The sequence below is a fragment of the Lemur catta genome, chromosome 11 (assembly GCF_020740605.2).
Source record: "Lemur catta isolate mLemCat1 chromosome 11, mLemCat1.pri, whole genome shotgun sequence".
NCBI lineage: Eukaryota > Metazoa > Chordata > Mammalia > Primates > Lemuridae > Lemur > Lemur catta.
The window spans coordinates 81212697-81232837 of NC_059138.1; the positions used below are offsets into that span (position 1 = coordinate 81212697).

Below are 20141 nucleotides of genomic sequence, written 5' to 3' on the forward strand. Positions count from 1 at the left end.
TGTCCCTATAAAAGGAAAAGACAGCTACCCAGGGAAGATGGCCACATGTGAAGATGGCGTGACACAGCTTCAAGCCAAAGGATGTCAAGGACAGACAGTCACCATCAGAAGGTAGGAAGAGATGAGGAAGGATTCTAGCTAAGGTCTCAGAAGCAACACGGCCCTGCTGACACCTTGATTTCAGACTTATGACCTCCAGCACTGAGGGAGAATACATTTCTGTTGTTCTAAGCCACCTAGTTTGTGGTATTCTGTTACAGCGGCCACAGGAAACTAGTATAGCCTCTCAATCCAGGTGTGCAGCCCAACTCTCACCTCTGGGCATTCTCAGGTCTAAGAGCCAGGCTGGACTAGCACAGGCCAAAGTTATTGGAGCTCCTGTGGGACAAGAAGAGTAAGAAAAAGGGGCCAGGACAGGTGGTGTGGTTAAATGAGTGTCTCACAGCTAAGGAACCTTCTTTTGAGGCATTAAAGCATCATCAGTACATGCAGCATTGGTGGTCTTGCACCTGAACTAGAAGGCGAGTGCTGGGGGCACACAGACAACCAGGAGTCTAGGTGTGGGGTCTAATTGCCTAAGGATCCTCTAACAGAGAATGTTCAGGAAAACACAGTGCTCTCTCATTAGTGCTGGTGCCAAGGAATCTGGATTTGTAAAAGTTCCCAGATGATTCTGAGGTGTAGCCAGCATTTAGTTTATGCTTTAATTTTAGATATGGGGAAACTGAGGCTCAGAGACATTAAGTGGCCCAGGTCCTCAAAGTCGGCTCAAGAAGCAGGATTGCAAAAAAGTCAAGAATATGCGTGTTCCCAAAGAACACATGAGGTCAAATACACCTGGGGGTGTATGGTGGTCCTCAGTGGCCTGAGGGAAGTTGCTTCTTTAAGGCTCAGTTTCCTTCCCTGTGAAATGGGAATAATAACCATCCCTACCCCATACAGCTGTGAGAAGTAAGTGAGGAAGCGTATTGAAAGGTCAGCACCTGGCACCTAGGACAGCGCCACATGTCACCTGGTAGCAGCAAAAGCAGCAGTGGTCACCTGGGAAGTAGCTGAATGGAGGATAGAACCTACGCTACTGTGCCCCTGAGTCAAATGTCCCTCTCAAGACACTGTTCCACCTCTTACCATTTTGAACAGCGATTACTATGACAAAGTCTAGCATAACTCCAGTCTCAAAGTGGAGCTGGAGTGTAGGATTTTAAACCGAGACAGGAGGGCTTCAAAGTTCTGGACAGTGTCTCTGTATCCAGGACCCTGTTTGTATGTATCCAAGCCAGATTTTTCAATAGTTTGGGCTCTGAGGAAAAAAACAAAAACAAAAACAAAAAAACAGTCCCTTTGCACTAAAGATGTTCAAGGAGTTCCTGCCATGACGACAAAGGGAGGCCGTCCCCAGCGGGGCGAAGGTAGCACCAGGGCTGCGTGCTCAGAGAGCCTCCCAGGCAGGGCACATTCTAGCCTGAGGCATGGATCAAGCTTTGAGATGCAAAGATCCTGGTATTCAATATAGTCCCCAAATGATTTTGTTCAGAGCTAATTTGTCTTCTGGTTTCTCTACGAGTCATGTTTTGAGCAAGAAGCACTGTCACCCTCAGGAAGATGCCTTTCAAGTGTGATGATCATTTTAGTCATTAGAAAACGAGGACCAGCAAAGATGTTATCACACGCTGGTGCTCGGGAAGGTAGAAACTGTATACATACCGTTTAATTTTCTGACAGATCTTGGCCAAAAATGGTAGTGAACAAATGCCAGAACCACTTCTAGAATATTTCTGGAGAGAAAAAAAAGACAATAAAAAGAGAGTTGTTTAAGGAGTATTCTCCTCCCTCTAAGGGCCCCTCTGTAGCCTAGATTTCTGGACCCTTCTCCCGCTAGAATGCAGCCCCATTTTACTGACCTAAATTCATCTCTTGCTCCTGTCCCCAGCTCCACACCCATCCCAACCCCTAAGCCCTTGTTCACGCTGTTCCCTCGGCAGGGAGGCCCCCACCCTTCACCCACTGGCTCGTCCCATTTTCTGGCTACCCACACTCTCCACCTTGGTCGGTTCTATTCTGTCAACAATGTTCCTCTACCCAAGAGCTTTGAAAATAGAGAACAATTTCAAATAAAATAATTCCATCTTACTATGGAAATAAAGACTAAAGGGAAGGATGGCCCCTTCCCCAGGGGAGCAGAGAGCGTGCAGCTCCACGAGCCATGGAATTTTAGACAGTGGTTTCCATGAGATTCCAAGAGTGGGATATATTATTGATGAAAGCCCTGGGTCTTTACTAAGCTTTGCTTTTAGAAAGATTATGGTTTCCCTTGATGCTTTCCTCAAATGAAAGAAAGAAAAGACAACAGGGTGGGAAGAGTTAGGAACCCTCATTTATCAACAAAGGGAGAGAGACGGTGGATTCCTGCTGGCCCGGGGAGTCCCTCTGAGAGCTATGCAGGGTTTCATGGGCACTGGCAATATTTCGACCTGGCAAAGGATAGCTGGCAACCTTTTCAGAATATAAATGAAGTATTCAAGGATCTTTGAGATGCCTGCCTGGCTTTCTAGGAGGAGAAGAACATCCTGACCAGCGCCATGAGATGTGCAGACCAACAGGCTGTCTTTGTCCTCAGCTCACCATGAAGTGCAGGGCATGGATGGATATCCCAGCTCTGGGCACAGCCTGTGGGGTGTGTGGGGGGTGAGGCATTAGCAGGGCTCTCTAGGAACCTGGGAGACGATGCAGATGACCCAGAAGTCAGGCAGGATGGGGGCAGGTGGGAAGGAAGAGACAGATGCCCTGAGGCTTTGTGACCCAAAGTGCAGTCCACAGCCTTGCTAGAGATGAAGATTCTTGGGCCTCCCCAGATCTGCTGAATCAAAAACCTTGGGTGGGTCTTGGCACCCTGTTTTCTTAGCCCTCCAAGTCATTCCAGTGCCCACTAAGGCTTGAGAACCACTGGCCTAGGTCCCAGCCACCCAAGGTGTGCTGGCAAAGTCTCAGTGCCACCCTGCCAGACCTACAGAATCAGAATCTGCACTTTAACAAGGCCCCCGGGGTGCACACTGAAGCTGAAGAAGTCGGGCTCCTGGCGGAGGGAGCACCCCAAGCAGTTCTGTGGAGGTATGAGAAAGTCTGGTGTCTTAGAGGAAATGCCAAACATTTAGGCCCGGCTGGAGCATCGGAAACCACAGAATGCAGTGACCCATGGAAGGAAGGAGACATTATGACAAGCCCGCAATGCAGCACTACGTGTTACCCTGGGGACTGTGGGCAATCCCTGAAGGTGTCAGGCAGAGGAGCTACACTGGTGTTTCAGGAAGCTGTGGCTAGGGTGGGGCGATGGCCCAGAGGAGCCGAGAGGGGGCAGAGAGGCCCATCAGAGATAAGGGACCCTGAGGACTGATCCATGGGTCTGGAACTTCATCTCAATTGCCATTTGGGGATGATGCTAATTCTTTCTTCGCTGTGCATCTGTCTTGTGCATTTTGAGATGCTTGGAAGTATCTCTAGCCCCTACCCACTAGATGCCAGCAGTGCAAATCTGTCTCCAGACATCGCCAAATCTAGGGTGGGGTGAGGGGCGCAAGTGCCAGTGGTTGGGAGCCACGGGTGTAAAAGGGGCAGGGAGGGCAGTGGTGCAAGGGAGGGGTGTTGAGAAGATTGAATTCAGGGATGTAGTAGCTGATTAAGATTAGAATTGTAGCTACACAGTAAGACAAACACCAGCATGAGAACAACATTGGTGGCACTTTGGAAGTATAGACACATCCTGAGATCTAGAGTTCAAAGCCAGGCTGCATTTGAATATTTGAGCTACTTGTTTTAATATTGGCTTTGGTCTGAAGGCCTTGGTCTCATTATCCTAACGACAATGTAGATTTTTAACACTCATGATAACCAATATATTAAAAAAATTTATATGGACAGCCTTATAAGTACTACAAAAAAAAGGTACAATAAAATAAAATTTTATAATGACACAGCTGTTCAGTGTCAAAATTCAGCTGGATGGCTGCAGCTGTCTTTGACATTCATTGAACAGAAATTGGGGTTAGGAAGCGGATAATGGCTGATGTCCCAGGGACCCCCACCCAGAACTGCTCCTATTTAGACAAAGGTTTTGATTATTTGGTCTTTTCATCACATAGCGAGGGAAAGAATGTCATCCTGTTACAATTTGCTTGCAAAGAGAACAGAGATGGGCCCAGAGCAGCATTGCCACAAGCAGTCCTTGCCTGCATGTTTGCCAGCCCTTTCCTTTCACTGGAACTCTGCTAGATAGAGACAAAATGTGGGCTGTTATTCACACAGCAGTGGATTTAAAATATGGCATCTGGCTGCATCTAATCCCACCTAAAATGAAAGTCTCGAATCTGGGCTGTCGCTGGGGACAGGAATTATGCGGCATCTTCACTTTGCAATCAATTTAACCAGCCTCCTGAGCTTCCCCAAACACCAGGATATTAAATGAATGCAGAACAACAAACAGGGGTTGAATAAAGAAAAATCGGGTGAATGGGGTAAATGGAAGGCCATAGGGGGAGAGTAATCACTCTTCTGTATGCAGCCAAGATAAAATTGAATTTCTGCATAGTGAAGTAGTTTTCAACCCTCGTTGTGTGTTATTATACCTGGATTTAAATTGGTCTGGGGTGGGGCTTGGACATTAGCCATTTTTAAAGGCTTCCCAGATGATACTGTTGAGCAGGTGAGTTTGTGATCAGGGCTGTCATGTATAGCTGCACAGGTTGTCCACTGTAGGATTCCAATATCCACAAAGCCTGTGATATGAATGGTGCTCCCTGAAGTTTAGCACTAACGAGGACTTGTTGAGAGCTACCAGCATAGTAGAAAGGGTACTACTTGGAACTTGGAAATAGCTAGCTCTGGATTTAAATGATGGGTTTCTCCCTTACTAGCTATGTGGAGTGAGCAAATTACTTAACCTACCTGAGACTCAGTCCTCTCATCTGTAAAATGGAATTGATAACAAAAATACTCTACTTTGTAGAGTTGAGAATTAAGTAAGGTGATTAAGAGACTCAGGTGATCTTAGATGCTCAATGTTCCCCCAAATCCCTGAAAAGTTCCCTCAAGGAGGTTTTTGGGGCCTCATTGAGATCCGGACTTTCTCTGGAACATTTGATTTCCTTCAACGATGCATAACGTCTCCTGCCTGGATTCTCAACCTGACAGGCTGGGCTGAAATGACATGCGACCTACGACCTACTGTGTGTTGCTTTCCGTGTCCTGGCTGGATCTGCGGTTACAGCAGCCGTCACAGCGCGACCAATCGAGGTCTATTCTCTCTGAGCAGTTTTTCAGAAACACTTATTTGCATTTTCTGATTATTTTTTCCTTGATAGCTTTCATCTGGAGAGTAAATAAATTGGTGGAGGTTTCTGAGAAGTTTTTTAATTGTTGAATTGTTCAGTAGAATTTTTTGTTTTTGGCTTCTTGCAAGTAATTATTGGAATTCTGCCCCATGAATTATGCTTGCAATTCTGGTGACAGAAATAAAAAAAACTGTAAAATCCTAATTAGCCTTTGAGTTAACGCCAAGGCAGTTTGTGCTAGTGAAGTAAACAATGCCCTGAGAATAAGTTTTTAGGCGTGTGTTGAGAGGAATAAAAGATGAATTCTATTATTCTCCGTTTCTGCTCAGCGTTCTGAAGGTGGTGGTCAAGGGCTTCCTGCAGCGCTTCCATACCTCATCTAGCAACTTAAGCAAATTAGCTAAACTGGATACTGTTGGTGCTTAATTATTCACTGCATTAAATAATGATTGGCAGCACAGACGTGGTAATCGATTAATCACTTATGTGGAAATGCCTGCATATTGCCATTTCACACAAAGCAGCCTGGTTCATCAAGCCCCATGTGCCCCCTGTGAGTAGGGTTGCCAGATAAAATATTGCATTAGACATACTTACACTAAAACATTAGTCATGGTTTATCTGAAGTTCAAATTTAACTGGGCATCCTATTTTTCACTTGCTAAATCTGGCTCGCCTGGCCATGGGGGATTTCCTCCCCTTTATTTCCACGTTGCCAAATCAATAATACCTTAAATGCATTGCATCAAGTGAGTGATGAGCTGGCCAACAGGGAGACGCCAAGGACAGGGTCTTTGCCCTCCCGTTGCTGGTGGATGCTCCCTTACTGCCAGGATCTTTACAGCATCAAGGATGACACTGTCTTTAGAGATCTACTTTTCTGCCTCCTTTTCCACTGGGGCTGATTTGCAACCAGGGCCCAAGTTAAACGCTTAACTTCACGAGAACTTATTTTAACTAAACATCCTATGTGTTGAATGAGATTGTTATTACAAAGATGACAAATTAGGGGAAATGAATAATAATTGTGATGACTTTAACATTTATGGAGTATTGGGTAAGTCCTAGGCAAGACACCAGGTGCCTTACACACATCAACTCTATTAGTCCTTATGCTGAAAGACACTGTTACTGACCTTATCTTACAGACAAGAAAATCGAGGCTCAGAGAAGTTGAGCACCTTGCTTAAGATCACATTTTTAGAAAGTGGAGGAGCAGGAGTCTACAGCCCCCTCCAAAATGGTCCACTAGAGAGCAGCAGTTCTCAATTGCGGGTGATTTTGTTCTCCAGGGGACATTGGGCAATGTCAGGAGGCATTTGGGGTTGTCATGACTGGGAAGGGTGGAGGGTGCTACTGGTGAAGGCCAGGAATGCTGCTAAACACCCCACATAGCACCCAACAGTCTCCACAACAAAGGATTACCCAGCCTCAAAGTCAGTAGTGTAAAGAGAGAAGGCAAGATACTGAACATTTGTACCCCCATAATATGCTAAAATTAAAAACTAAAAAAAAAAAAAAAAGACAGAAGGCAGGAAAAAAAGATAGAAAGCGGTTCATGTTCCTATTAGTACTTAAATCGTAATGCAACTACAGCATGTTGCAGGCTTGGATCTGGAGTAGCCCTTGCCTTTGGGGGTGACAGCAGGGCCAGTGGGAGATGAACACACCAAGGAAAAGGCTCATTCCTTACCAGAGTCGGAGATTTCTTGACAATTTGTCTTGCTTTCTCCAGTGTGAATTTCCATGCCTCCTGTAAGAGCAAAGTTAGACAACATTACCACTTGTGTCTCATCTTTTCCTTCTAGATCTTTTCTAAAGTTAGGATTTTTAAAGTCTGCGAGTTTTCAATAAATGAATTATTCCATAAATTTGTGATAAAGTAATTCACAAGAAAGCAATTTCATGTGAACAACTACCTTTGTTAAGGACTTTGCTCTGTCAGACACTGTGCTAAGTACTTTGTGAACGTTATCTTACTTACTCTTCACAACAGCCCTGAGAGATAAAACCATTTTACACATGAGGAGATTGCCATGCAGAAAAGCTAAGAAACTGGCCCAAGATCTCATGGCTAGAGTCTAGCAGAAACACAATCTGAACCTCTGCTTCCTGACTGTTATGCTACGCTATCTCCTCCATAAGCAACTTGTCCTTATGTCTGAAAGCCCCACTAGCAACTAGGAAGCTATCAACAACCAACAAGAGTGTTTCATGCTGCAGCAGTGAAGAATGGCTGATCTCTGCCCTGCAGGCTAACCCCAGCTCTCAGTCACCTCCTCTTCCCCTGGTTGGACATCCCCTGTCCTCTTTCAACTCTTTCTACAACATCTAAATGCATCTTTCAAGTACACACACATTGTAAGTACAAAGAGTTAGCTCATTATTACCAATAATGATTGCTGTGAAACTCCAAGATCACCGTGTTTGTGTATTTGGTTGGGGGGAGGCTGGGGGAAGATTAATCCTGAGGTGGGTGGGGGCAGGTTGCTTCCAGCATTGCTTCCTGGAGCTCTTACCCTCAACTCAATGTACATAATCCTGGCCGCCATGTCCCTCATCATCCTACTGCCTGTATAGCCCTAAAATCACCTCCCTTCAATGATTGATAGGTTTATTGGAAAGCTCTGTCTTTCCTACTCACTTCCCACTCACCCAAATTAGTAGGGAAGCTGGGATTTAAGGGAAGTGCTGTAGTTCTCACTCCAGGTGACTAAGGGTATTGTCCCTGCATTTAGGCAGTAAAAATGGATGCTAGAATGGGACTTTGGAGATAGCTGTTCAGCAAGAGAAGGCCTCCTGGGAGATGCTGGCCAATGCTGCTAATGGATATTCAGGACTCAGGTCCGTATTTAACTGTTTTGCCCATTCTTCACCCTATGAGCCCCCTCTCTCCACTCTGCAGCTACGTGGCCATATTGAGTGAACACGTGAGCGGCTGTGTGTCTCTTAGGGTGAGCCTGGGTTGGAATGACTGTTCCAGGAGGTGCTTCAGAAAGGAGGGTGGTGGAGCCCGCACAGCTTGTCCTCCATAGGCAGGCTCTGAATCCCTCTCCTTGTTTCTGCCCCAAATCATACTCTGGCTCAAGCTCAATGGATGGCAAACTGGGGCTCTCACGTCAAAGGCAGCAGGCCAGCTGACAGGTAAGGCTTGAGAGAAGATGCTCTCTGGGGGGGTTTGGTTGCCAGGATGCTTTGGTACAGTGTATGTTCCTCAAAACATTGCAAGTCTTCTGTGCTAGGTGGTGAACAGCTGTGTCCCTGAGCCTTAGAGGGTCCCCCACCACTGCTCTGGCCTCCCAGCCTCTTGCCAGGACTCTCCAGACCTCCCTGTGGTTGGTCAACTCAGAGGTCAGTGTGATGGTACCACCCAGTGGGCACCTCCAGACTGTGCCCCGACACTGCACCCAGCATCCCTTCTGAATGGTTGGCAGCACAGATTACCACCCTCACTTGTAAAACAGGGGCGTCTTCAGCAGAAAGACTGCTTTTGGAATGGCTCCAGTTTTTGGTAAAACTGACCTTATCAATTGCAGTTTTGGATTTTTCCAGAAATTTTGGCAAATCTTGGAAATTCTCCTATTGTATAAAGCAGCATCTCTGGCATGGTCAGTGTAACAGACACTAGATTTTAGCACAAATTTGTCTTACGGTGCCCTTTTTGACTACCCTTGTTAGCCTCAAGTTCAGTTTCCATACATCACAACTTGAAGGTAGTATCCCTCTACCTTAATTATGTGGCCCTGCTTCTCTGGCTCGGAAATATTCACTGGCATTCTAAGGCCCAGTTTAAACATCTACAGGGCCTAGCACAGTCCCTGATACATGGTAGGTGCTCAATAAATATGGGGGGAAAAATCAAAAGAAAATGGTCATGATATTGTGAAGCAAGGGAAATAGGCTACCAGATTTTACTCACGTAGAAAAACACCTTGCAAAGGAATATGCCATAAAGATGATGGGTGATAATCTTTTCCTCTTCGTTTTCCATGCTTTCTAAATTTTATACAATGAGCACCAATTCAGCAATAAATGCTTTTAAAAAACAGCTCAATCCATGTTGTCTTGTTTCTTGTCGAAGAAGAAAATGATGTGCTCTGAGCACAGATATGCAAATGAGGGCCCTGGAAATCTGGCAGGGAACAGCACAGACATCGCTGCCCTCCCAGAGCTTCCAGTCTGGCAACGCGACGGACCACAAGCAAATGCAAGGGACAGAAGTGAGACGAAGCTGAGAGAGGGCCTTGGCAACATCTTTCTGGTAGAAGCCACTTGAATCCCGGTGAGACAACCAATTTGATTTTAAACCAGCTTAATTCTCTGGTGCTTAATGTTTGTTGGGGGGTAATGACAAACAAGCTGTAAAAATATGACATGACATGGTAAGTGCTATAGCAGAGGCCTTGACCCACCCTTAGTGCTGTGGTGTGATGGGCTGCTTCCCTGTCCTCCTAGGAGGCTAAGGGCAGCTTCCTCTGGATGGGTTGAGTCCCTGGTATTGGCGCATGTGGGGAAGGCAGCAGGGAGAGGGGCCGGGCTGCAGGGAAGTGCACCAGCCTTTGCCAAGGAGAGGGTTCAAAGCATCCGAGATTGGGCAGCAGCCTGGTCCCAGGTGGGCATTTAAACTTACCCATTAACTCAGCACCCACTTCCAAATTCCAGTTATGATGATGACTAGGAACCTTTAGATTTCTGCTGGAAATTGGGGAAGGGTAGGATCCACAAAACTAGCAAATTGGAAGCATTTCCTTAAGATGCAATTTGGGTAACACCAAATTGAAGCAAAGAGGGAGCAGCCAGTGTTCTAGCGCATTCAAAGTTGAAGGCCACATGGACACTAAGGGAAGGGACCCTAGGGTAGAATCTGGTAGCACCCTTGAGGCTGGGGCAGCAGGTGCTTGGCCAGCACACACAGAGTAGCCGTGTGTGGGGTGCGTGTCCCAGTGCTGCAGAGATATGGAGCCTTGTGCTAGGACCTGGGTCCACTGCAACCTGGGCCGCCCACTCACTGCTACCTGGGTGGCAGTGGGGATGGATTTGTCTTGCAGCTGCATTGCGGGTACTCTACCTAAGATTGAGAAAATGGCAATTGCCTTTACCTGACAATAAAGTGAGGATGGAGGGAAGCTCCAGAAGCCACACTTGGCTGCACCCATGGGCATCACCCCAGGCTTGAGAAGGGCCTGGCAGACTCGAAGCTGCTGCAATAGCATAGACAAGGGCCCTCCAAAAGCTCATGGCCTTGAGGGGTGGTGGGAATGGATGGGTACGTCAGCTGCTCCAGGTTCAGAATAGCTGTGCACAGGAGCTGTGGGGCACAGGTCCAAAGGAAGACTGTTTACATCACACTGAGGGGTTGGAGATGCTTTTCAGAGAACCTGCAGCTTGAGCTGAGCTCTCATTCAAATCTCTCATGGCCCCTGGGAAGTACACATCCTCCCTACTCTACAGCAGGGTCCACTTGGAGGCTCAGCTCCCCTAAACTACACAGCTATGTAGAAGTCTGCTCAGGAGGCAGCCCCAGAGCTTTCACCTTCTAAGCCCGTGCATGGTTCTCTCTTTCACAGTGCACTCCACAATACCAGAAATGGAGTTTCCAGCCTTTGAGACTGGAATCAGAAGGGTTCGCCCATTCTAGAAATCCCCTAGCCCCCGCTGGATAATTTTCCAGCTGCAGTACGGCTGTCTTGTTCCCCCAACCACTCTGAGAGCTCCTGGATGGAGGTTTTGGGTTCTGGGCTGTAATTTTTGGTCACCCTTAACCTCTTCAATATTGTCAAGCCCAGAGCATGCAGGCAACAAGCACCTGTTGACTTAAATTCGCAAGACTATTAAAATGAAAATAACTAAATAGAGCCTGGGAAAGGGCTGTATTTTTCAGACATTTCCCCATTCCTTTACTTATTCAACATTACTACTTTCAAGGCAGCATGCCATGCACCAAAGTAGAGAGTGCAGGGGTTGGAAAGTTGCATAAAAACAGCTGTCACTGTTCTCACCTATCCCGAGCTTAACATTAAGTGGGGAATTGCATGCATGGGAGTATATTGCAATGTAGAATAAAAAGAAAACAGAGGAAAAAAAAAAAAACAGAGGAAAAGAAAGCTCTACCAGAAAAGGGGAAAGCCAAGACGGCTTCAGGAGGATGCAGTCCTTGTGCTGAGCCTTCAAAGGTAAGAATTCAACAAGTGGAAGTGGGTAGAAAGGGGAAGAACATTTTGGGCACAGGGAACATTTGGGCCACAGTGTGTAGATGCTCTGGCTACATACATGAAGAGAAGTCTGGACAAGGGTGTGATGGGCAGAGAGTGAGGTCTTAGATGTCATGACAACAGTTTAGTCTTAATTTCAAAGGTAGCTGTTGGCTACTGAGAGTTTTTGAGCAGGGGTGTGCCAGGTTTAGTGACAAATACATGTTAAGAAAATTAAAATTAAAAAGAGATCAAAGCATCACTTTCTTTTTAGTTACTGATTCAAAATGCATTAATATTAATACCAATATACAAAAGAGAATTGAGATAAAAGCCTGCGCTTTTTTTATTCCCCAGAAGAAAATGGATGTAAAAACTCAAAACCATTTGGAAAAATTACTTGGTTTGCTTGTCTTAATGACAAGCACATTGCCAGGAAAAATAAAACTAATTGTTATCTCTCCTTGGTAATCTTTAATTGCTGGCAATTTGACGTTTAAGCCTGCATTTATAATGTATGAAGGCCACTCTTCTATATTCTGAAAAATTAAGACTTCAGGATGGAGGATGCAATTTTAATGAGCGGTTGGAGAGAAAGTTTGAGAACGGACTGAGAGCTGATTAGAAAGCTCTTCTTGGTTGGAAGCCAGAATGATGTTTATGACTCAGCTAGAGCAATCGTCTGAGGCATAAGCAGTTTCCCTGTCAACAATGAACGGCTTGGTTCTGGAAGCATTCATTTGATCCTGCAATTTGTTTCGGTCAAATCTTTTCAGATTCTCATTATATTTTTTTCCTTGGTTATCATGGTTATTTATTCCATCTTCAAATCCTCTTCAGCCTATTTATTTAATACTCTCCTGAGTGGATTGCTAAGGAAGCTGTCACACAGGCTCAGGGAGACATAAGCCCTCGAAAGGACCATGGATATGTGTATTGGATTTCTTTACTCAAGAGCTTGGAAAGTGCTCAAGGACAACATGGTGCGGCAGCCCAGCAGTCCGTGAAAGGGGAGAGGGTGACCCTTCACTCGAGCACGCAGTAGCACACGGCACGGGGGCTCACTAAAACACTTTTGTGTAGAATGATGCCAGTGCCCACCCAAACCGGAGCCAGCCCAAAGTCTCAAACAAGAGGAAAGGTTTGGTGACTACTGACCGATGTTATGAGTTGAATTTTGTCCCACCAAAATTTATATGTTAAAGTCCTAACCTCTCAGTAGCTCAGAATGTGACCTTATTTGCAAATAGGGTCATGGAAGAGGAAATTAGTTGTGATCAGGTTGTACCATGGCAGGGGAGGCTGCTAAGCGAATATGACTAGTGTCCATATAGATAGAATACCATGTGAAGAGAAAAAATGCATCCAGAGGGAAGATAATGTGGAGATTCCGAGAGAATGGTGCCAAAGATGCCAGCAAACCATCAGGACTGAGAGCGAAAGGCATGGGACAAATTTTCTCTCACAGTCCACAGACGGCTAACCCTGCTAACATCTGGGTCTTGGACTTCTATCCCCCACTACCTTGAGACAGTAACTTTCTGTTGTTTAAACCACCCAGACTCATACAGCTTCTCTCACTCTAAGAGTGACTTTGGCTCTTGACACTGAGCTAACAGTGGTTTGGATGATGGAAGAACAAGAGCCAAGTGCTTGGGCAAAGAGATGCCCTGGTAGGATCTGTGCTCTGCCAACCATCGGCCAAGTGGGAGCCCAACGAAAAGGAAGAAAGTGCAGTAGTCTAATTAGCAGTTTGGATGTAGGCAAACTTCCGTCTTCAAGGGAAACTCTTTAAATATTGTATTAATCACTAGATCAGGGTGTCAATTGTTATTCCATTTAAAATGATTTTGGATCATAGAGTGCTTGTGGGTTTGAATCCCGGTTTCATCATTTACTAGTTGTAGGGCCTTGGGTCAAGTGACTTAAGCACTCTGAGCCTCAGGTTCTTTATCTGTAGAACGGGGATGATAATAGCATAGTTGTGAGCAGTGAACAAGATAATATCTAGAATAGTGCCCTGCAGATAGTAAGCATGACATTAGTGTAAACAATACTTAGTGTTTTTATTTCAGGTTGTCATGTCACTAATACACAGATGGAAAAAAACTACAATGATTACATCAGCCAACAGAAATGCATGCTATTTTTCAATGATCCTGAAAACTGCCTGAGAAAAAAGTAATATTTTCCCCATTTTACAGATGAGAAAACTGAAGCTCAGAGAGATGACACAATTTAACCAGGGCCACTCTGCAAGCAGAGCTGAAGTTGGTACTCGAGTTTCTAGACTCCAGTACCTTTCCCACCAGTGAAACACTGTTTTCCAAGGATGAAGTAAGCCTGAAATTTTAACACAAGCAAGAAAACAAGACTTAGGAGGTTTCACCAAGGAACGGCAAGTGTAGCTTCCATGGAATGGAGATGGTTTAACATAAAAGGTCCAGGCGAGAGGACTGGCTCTATATGTCAAGAAGCCACGCACCTGGGTCGAAATTCATGTAACCCAGGGACAAGCACAGTAGCAAGCATAATACTGACATTGAAAGGAGAAAGGAATATTTTTTCAGTCATCCATTTCTTTGTGCAGTCAGTCACTCATTCTACTCGTTTATTTTACAAATACTCATCTAGTGTCTATGTTGAGCCATGAATTACATGTTGGGGACATAGAGTGAATGAGATGTCAAGGGTTTTATAACCTGGTAGAGAAGATTGACAGGAAACGGTGAGTAGAATACAATTAGAAAGGCGTAAGTAGTAGTTAATATGATCCCTCTTTTATAGATGAGGTAAATTGAGGCTCAGAGTGGCTAAATAACTCTCCTGAAGTCACAGAGCTAATGAGTGGCATGTCCAGATTCAATTCAGACCCATCTGGCACAAAATCCATGCTCCTCGCCCTACTCTGGGAGATGTTAATAAGGCGTGCTAAAAAAGAAACAAACATTTTTTAAAGTTAAAGAAGTTTAGGAAATCTGAGAATTAAAATCCTCCTCTGAGAACTAAAACACACATTAGCATATTCAAGGCTTTGAGACACTTTGTAGAAATGAATATTATGTAGATCCTGCATTTATTTCCTAAACATTCAAATGTTTTGGCCGAAGTACATTAAGCTTTATTGATTATGACGGGGAAACATGTAAGGAACACAGTGTGCAGGGGCTTCTCAGGGGCTTCTCAGGGACTCGGCACAACGTTCCTGGACATTTTCAGACTGTTAGTGAATTGGACAGGGTATGTTCACTAATTGGGCCTTCTGAGGTTCTGTGATGCTAAAGAATTGGATTTTGGTACACTTAGGAGTGAAGGAAGTAAAGAAAAACAGTATTTTTAAGCGTGAGTTTCTACAGTGAACAATTTTTAGTGATCAAGTTCTCTGTTATCAATTAAAACAGCAGTATATGTGAAAAGTACAAAAAGTGCTTTTTGTTCACTTCACACATTTGACAGCAGTGACAGATTCCCACAAAGGAGAAAGCCCCTGGGAGGTAAAATGATGATTTGAGAAGGGCGTTTTTTTTATTATCAAAGAGCACGTATGAGTGAGGGGGGTGTTGGGGGGGAGATAGCTCATCTACCCTGGATCTTTTCTGAAAGTGTATTAGCACAGGTTGCTCTTCACACCCAAATTGATTTTAAAAATGGAGCAAGATTTGAAAGACGCTGTCTCCAAGGATTTGCTGTCCACCGGCGGAGCTAAGTGCATGAATAACTACAGCATAAGGCAGTGCGGTGGGCTGAATGGTTCGTATGTTGAAACCCCAATCCAGATGTAATGGCATTTGGAGTTGGGGCCTTCCCCAGCCTCACCAGAACCTGACCCTGCTGGCACCCTAATCTCAGACTTCTAGTCTCCAGAATTGTGAAAAATAAATTTCTGTTGTTTATAAGGCACCCTGTCTGTGGTACTTTGTTATATGGCACCCCTACCTGACTAGGACAGACGGACTACAAAGAGCCAACAGAAATGCATGGAAAAGGGATTTGAGGCAATTTCTATCAAGTAGAAAGACAAAGGCAAGAAGTTCCACTGCTTATGAGTTTTTATCAAATAGCGGCATATTTGGCTTTTGGGTAGAATTTGCTGGTCTATTGCTATATCTGCGTTCTACTACATCCTGCATAGCTGTTTTTCCAATACCCAAGATTTAACTCTGTCAAAGCCCAATTTGATTTTGAGTTTCTGACATTTTCCAGCTCCAATGGGCATTTATGACTTTAAGTTATACTCCAAAAATGAAGTCTGTTCACATCATATTCTTCCAGGGGCAAAAAAAAAAAAAAAAAAAAAGTAAAGTAAAAGAAAAAAGGCACTACTTCTAAATGCATTCTCTTTTATCACTGAATGTCTCTTCTTCATATATATTTCACCATTAGCTAAATGTTCTTCTTTCCTTCTTCTAGGCTAATTCTGCATTGTATAGCTGTTAGTATCATCAATATATCTCACCATGCTCTTGCTATTGTTTCCCATTCTCCAGGCAATACCCTTTTTCCTAAAGCCTTATTTTAATCAGCACTATTTCCACCCTACTCCTTTTTCTGACATTTTTATTCATTGATTTTACCACCACCACCACACACCATTCTGCCATAGTTCCTCTGTGCTTCACGTTCTATATCAAACATTGTATACATTTTATTGATAAATTTTATACTAATTCTGCAAAGTAGGAAGTAACCATTCTTAACCCCACTTTATGGATGAGAAATCCAAGACCCAGTGCAAACATCTTTGCTCCATTTTGACTATTTCTTCCATAGTGTCTGGGCACACAAACAAGGTCTCCAGTACTAGACTTCATGGTCTGTTCTTATCTATAGGATGTTGTCCTATTCTTTAAACAAATGATTTCTGGCAAATAATTGAGCCAGTCAAATAGTGGGTATGATTTAATCATTAGGTTGTCTTAGGTCAATTGCTTTGTTACATAGTATTTTAATTTTTTACTTTTTCTCTACTTGCCTGCAGTCTTGCCCAATGTTATGCAACTAATCAATTTATTTGTATTAGTTTTCTATTGCTGTTGTAACTAATGACCACAAACTTGGTGGCTTAAAAAACACAAACTTATTCTTTTACTGATCTGGAGGTCAGAAGGATTAAAATCCAGGTGTCAGCAGGGCTGGTTCCTTCTGTAGGTTCCAAGGAAGAATCCGTTCCTTTCCTCTTCCAGTTCTTGGCGGCCGATGGCCTCATCACTCTCACCTGTACCTGTGTTGTCACATTTTCTTCTCTCACTCTGATCCTAGTGCCTGCCTCTTAGAATGACCCTTGTGATTACATCGGGCTCAGCCAAACAATCCAGGGTGATCTCCCTATCTAAAAATCCTTCACTAAATCACATCCCTAAACTTCCTTTTGCTGTGTAACATAGTCACAGGCTCTGGGAATTAGATTGTGAACTTCTTTGGGAAGGTATTATTCTTTCTACTGTACTATTCATTCAACAAATAGTAATTGAACAATTAATACATGCAGTGACCTGGGGCTCTGGGAAAAACGCAGAGAATAGCATTACGTTCGAAGAATAAAACAGCCAGAATATCTCTTTTTTCATGGAGTTTACACCCTAACAGAAGTCGCAGACATTAAGCAATAATTTTAGAATTAATTGGTTACAATTGCAATAAGTGCTAGAAGGATGGAGTGTGAAGGAAGGGGTGGAATCCTGGCTTAAGTTGGAGCACCAGGGAAAACTTCTTAGAGGAAATGACTTCCAAGCTGAGCTCTGATGTGGGGGATTAATTAGGTGAAGATGAGGACCAAGAGTGGATGCTGGAAAACTAGTGATTAAAACTTTAAAATTCAAAGGATCTTTTAGAACTGTTCAAATTCATTAGGGTCATTAGTTTTTCTTGAGCTAAGGGAATTAATAAGCATGTTCTCAAGAGAGAGATAGTTGTCATTTTCTGAACTTCTCAAAATCAGGCAAGAAAATTTTTTTATATCTTAAATGTCATATAAGTACCTTCTGTGGAATCATTTGATTCTTCTACTTATCAGAAGTCAAGGGTAACTTAACATCTGCATTATTTTTGCTGTTCTTTGAAGAGTCTTCATATCTCTATGAGTTTAATAGCCCCCAAAGAAGTCTTTAAAACAAGTTTAAGTAGATAAATTCTCCAAGATTCCAAATAAGGGCTTTAACAAAAATGCTGCTTAGAATCTGAAATGCTTGCAGAAAACACTGAGCAGTTGATCATAAGTCTAAACACAGTGTTCCAATGCTCAGTTCTGTTAGAGTGTTAAATCTTCAAATATTCAGAGAGCAATTTAATTTAGTGGTCTTTGATATTGAAAGCTTTTCTGTTTCTGTGATAATTTCTTGCCTAATGATCATCAAAGAGTTTTGTGAAGGCAAAATACATAGGAGGTAGATGGAATCTCATGTTAATTTTCACTTTTTAAATTATAAGAAAGGGTAAGCATTTTCCCCTAAATTTTTCATCCTTTGATCTCCTTTTTCTGTAAGCCAATCTTTTTCTGTTAACTAATTGTTTGTGGCCTTGCTCTTTTTTTTTTTAAGGAGCTCTTTGAATCGTTGAGAAAAATAACTCTTTGTGTTGTATATTACAAAAATATTTTCCCAGTTTGACAATTGTCTTTTGACTTTGCGTATGATGCAGGTTTTTACTAGTCAGATGTATTAATATTTCCTTTTGTGACTTTTAGGTCACAAATTATAAATAAAATTGCTCAGGATTTTTTTCTGTAACCGTTCCATTTTTTAATGATTCAACCGTTGATTCATTTGGATCCAACTCTTAATTCATTTGGGATTTATTTTGCTATAAGGAATAGATAAGCATCTAGCTTAAATTTTTCCCAAATGTCTAGTCTTTAGTCCCATGCATTTATTGAGTAATCTGTTGTTTTAGCACTGATTTGAAATGCTATTTTAATCAAAAACAAGAATTTAAAATGGATTTAGGCTTATTTCTAGACAGTATTTTGTTCCATTTTAAGCTGGCTTTCTGTGTCTAGGAGGCTATATTCCCCTGTCGTTTTTCTCATTGTTTATAATTTCCTCAGATATTTAAAGGAGAATTTTAAAAACATTGTCATTAAACAACTTCACAACTATCAATCTGCTTGAATTTCGATTTTTCATCTGTAAAGTTAAGGTAATAGAATAAGCTTGTAATTGCATGGAAGGATTTTAGATGATGTATTATGTATGCCAAGCTCTTGGTCCAATTTTATAGCAGTTGTCATTGCCTTTTATTTTTCAGCCTCTAATATGTACCTGTCCTATCACAGGAGCTTAGTACAGCTTGGAGCTTTGAGCCCAGGCAGTCTGGCCCCAGGGTCTGTGCTCTTAGACATCATGTTGAACTGCCCGCCCGTTAGAGGCAGGAGAGAAATTTGACTTCCTTGGAAACCTGGAGGGGAATGGGGAAGGGGGGGCTTGGGAAGGTTGATTTTGGTATTTATTTTTTAGAATGGGAGATACTTGAGCAGGCTAATAGGCATTTCTCATTTTCTTCCTTGGGCATAGATGACTTTAGAGCAACTTTGCCCAGTGAGTCAGCATGCTGTTTTGGGAAAATCCCTAGGAAAGGAACGAACTCCAAGTAGATTTGTTTTAAACCTCCAGTTCCCTCTGCCCACCTAAAAGGCCTTATTCCTGGGGGATAAGAGACTAGAAAGCCAGTAACTGAGGTTAAGTTAATGAATCAAGCAGAAAAGGGGAAATCAAGGAATGGCTGGGGAGAAAGATAATGTTAGCAGGCAGGCAGGGTACGTGTCCCTGGACGTGCGGGAGGGACAAGCAGGAGGAGAGACGGTGCCTTCAGGCCTGTCAACGGCAGCTCTCAGGCTCAGGCCAGCTCCGGCACAACAGTTCTGACCCTTCAAGGGCATGTTTATCTCTGAAAACAGTTTCACATTCTAAAATAAGCTAAACATTTCGAGCTCCGGTATATTCCATCAAAGCCAGATAAATCCTCACAAGGGAAGACGTAGGGCAAACACCTGTTCAGGACGGGCTTTCCCATCTCATTTTTCATGTGACAAATCTCACGGAGCACCTGTGATGTGCCAGGTGCTGTGCCAGTCCCAAGAATATGCTGGCGAGCAAGGAAGACATGGTCCCCGTACCCAAAGGCTATGAAAGAACTAAACGAAGTGCTGTGAGAGAGCAGAAAGGGAGACCTGCTGCAGACAGGTTGGTCAGGGAGGGCCTGTGTGTGGAGGAGGCATTTACATGGAGACCTGCAGCAGGAGAAGGTGCTGGCCGTGCAGAACTGGGAGTTCTAGGCAAAGGGCCCAAGCACAAGGCGCTGACGTAGGCAGGGCGTGGCGAGCTGGGCCAACTCCTACTCTACCTTGCAGTAGTCACCTCTGCTCCTATTTCCCCAGGTAAAGCTCAGCCCTGCTCTGGGGGAACCCTCCTTGCACCCTGCGTGAGAGCACCTGTGTCTTCATCATCGTCTGTTTGCAAGCCTGCCTCCCCTGCCAGAATCACTGTTTGCATTGCTATTGCCTGCCACACTTTCTGGGATATTCTTCTACATAATTCATTCTACACAAATATTGGCTGGCTGAGAACAGAAAAACAATTATTCTACGGAAGCCGTGGGACTTGAGGGAAGTCTCTCAGTTCTCTAGGTCTCG

The 20141-nt window shown here is 43.8% G+C and overlaps 1 protein-coding gene across 1 annotated transcript in view; it reads right to left on the reverse strand.

The window, feature by feature from the left end:
- The window catches only part of AOAH (acyloxyacyl hydrolase), a 201322-nt gene that overhangs the window by 115965 nt on the left and 65216 nt on the right, over positions 1-20141 (reverse strand). Inside the window, exons 5-6 of the mRNA XM_045564068.1 lie at positions 7018-7077; positions 1705-1775 (exon numbers count right to left, since the gene is read on the reverse strand). Coding sequence (XP_045420024.1) covers positions 1705-1775; positions 7018-7077 — 131 coding nt within the window. The remainder of the gene's footprint in view (positions 1-1704; positions 1776-7017; positions 7078-20141) is intronic.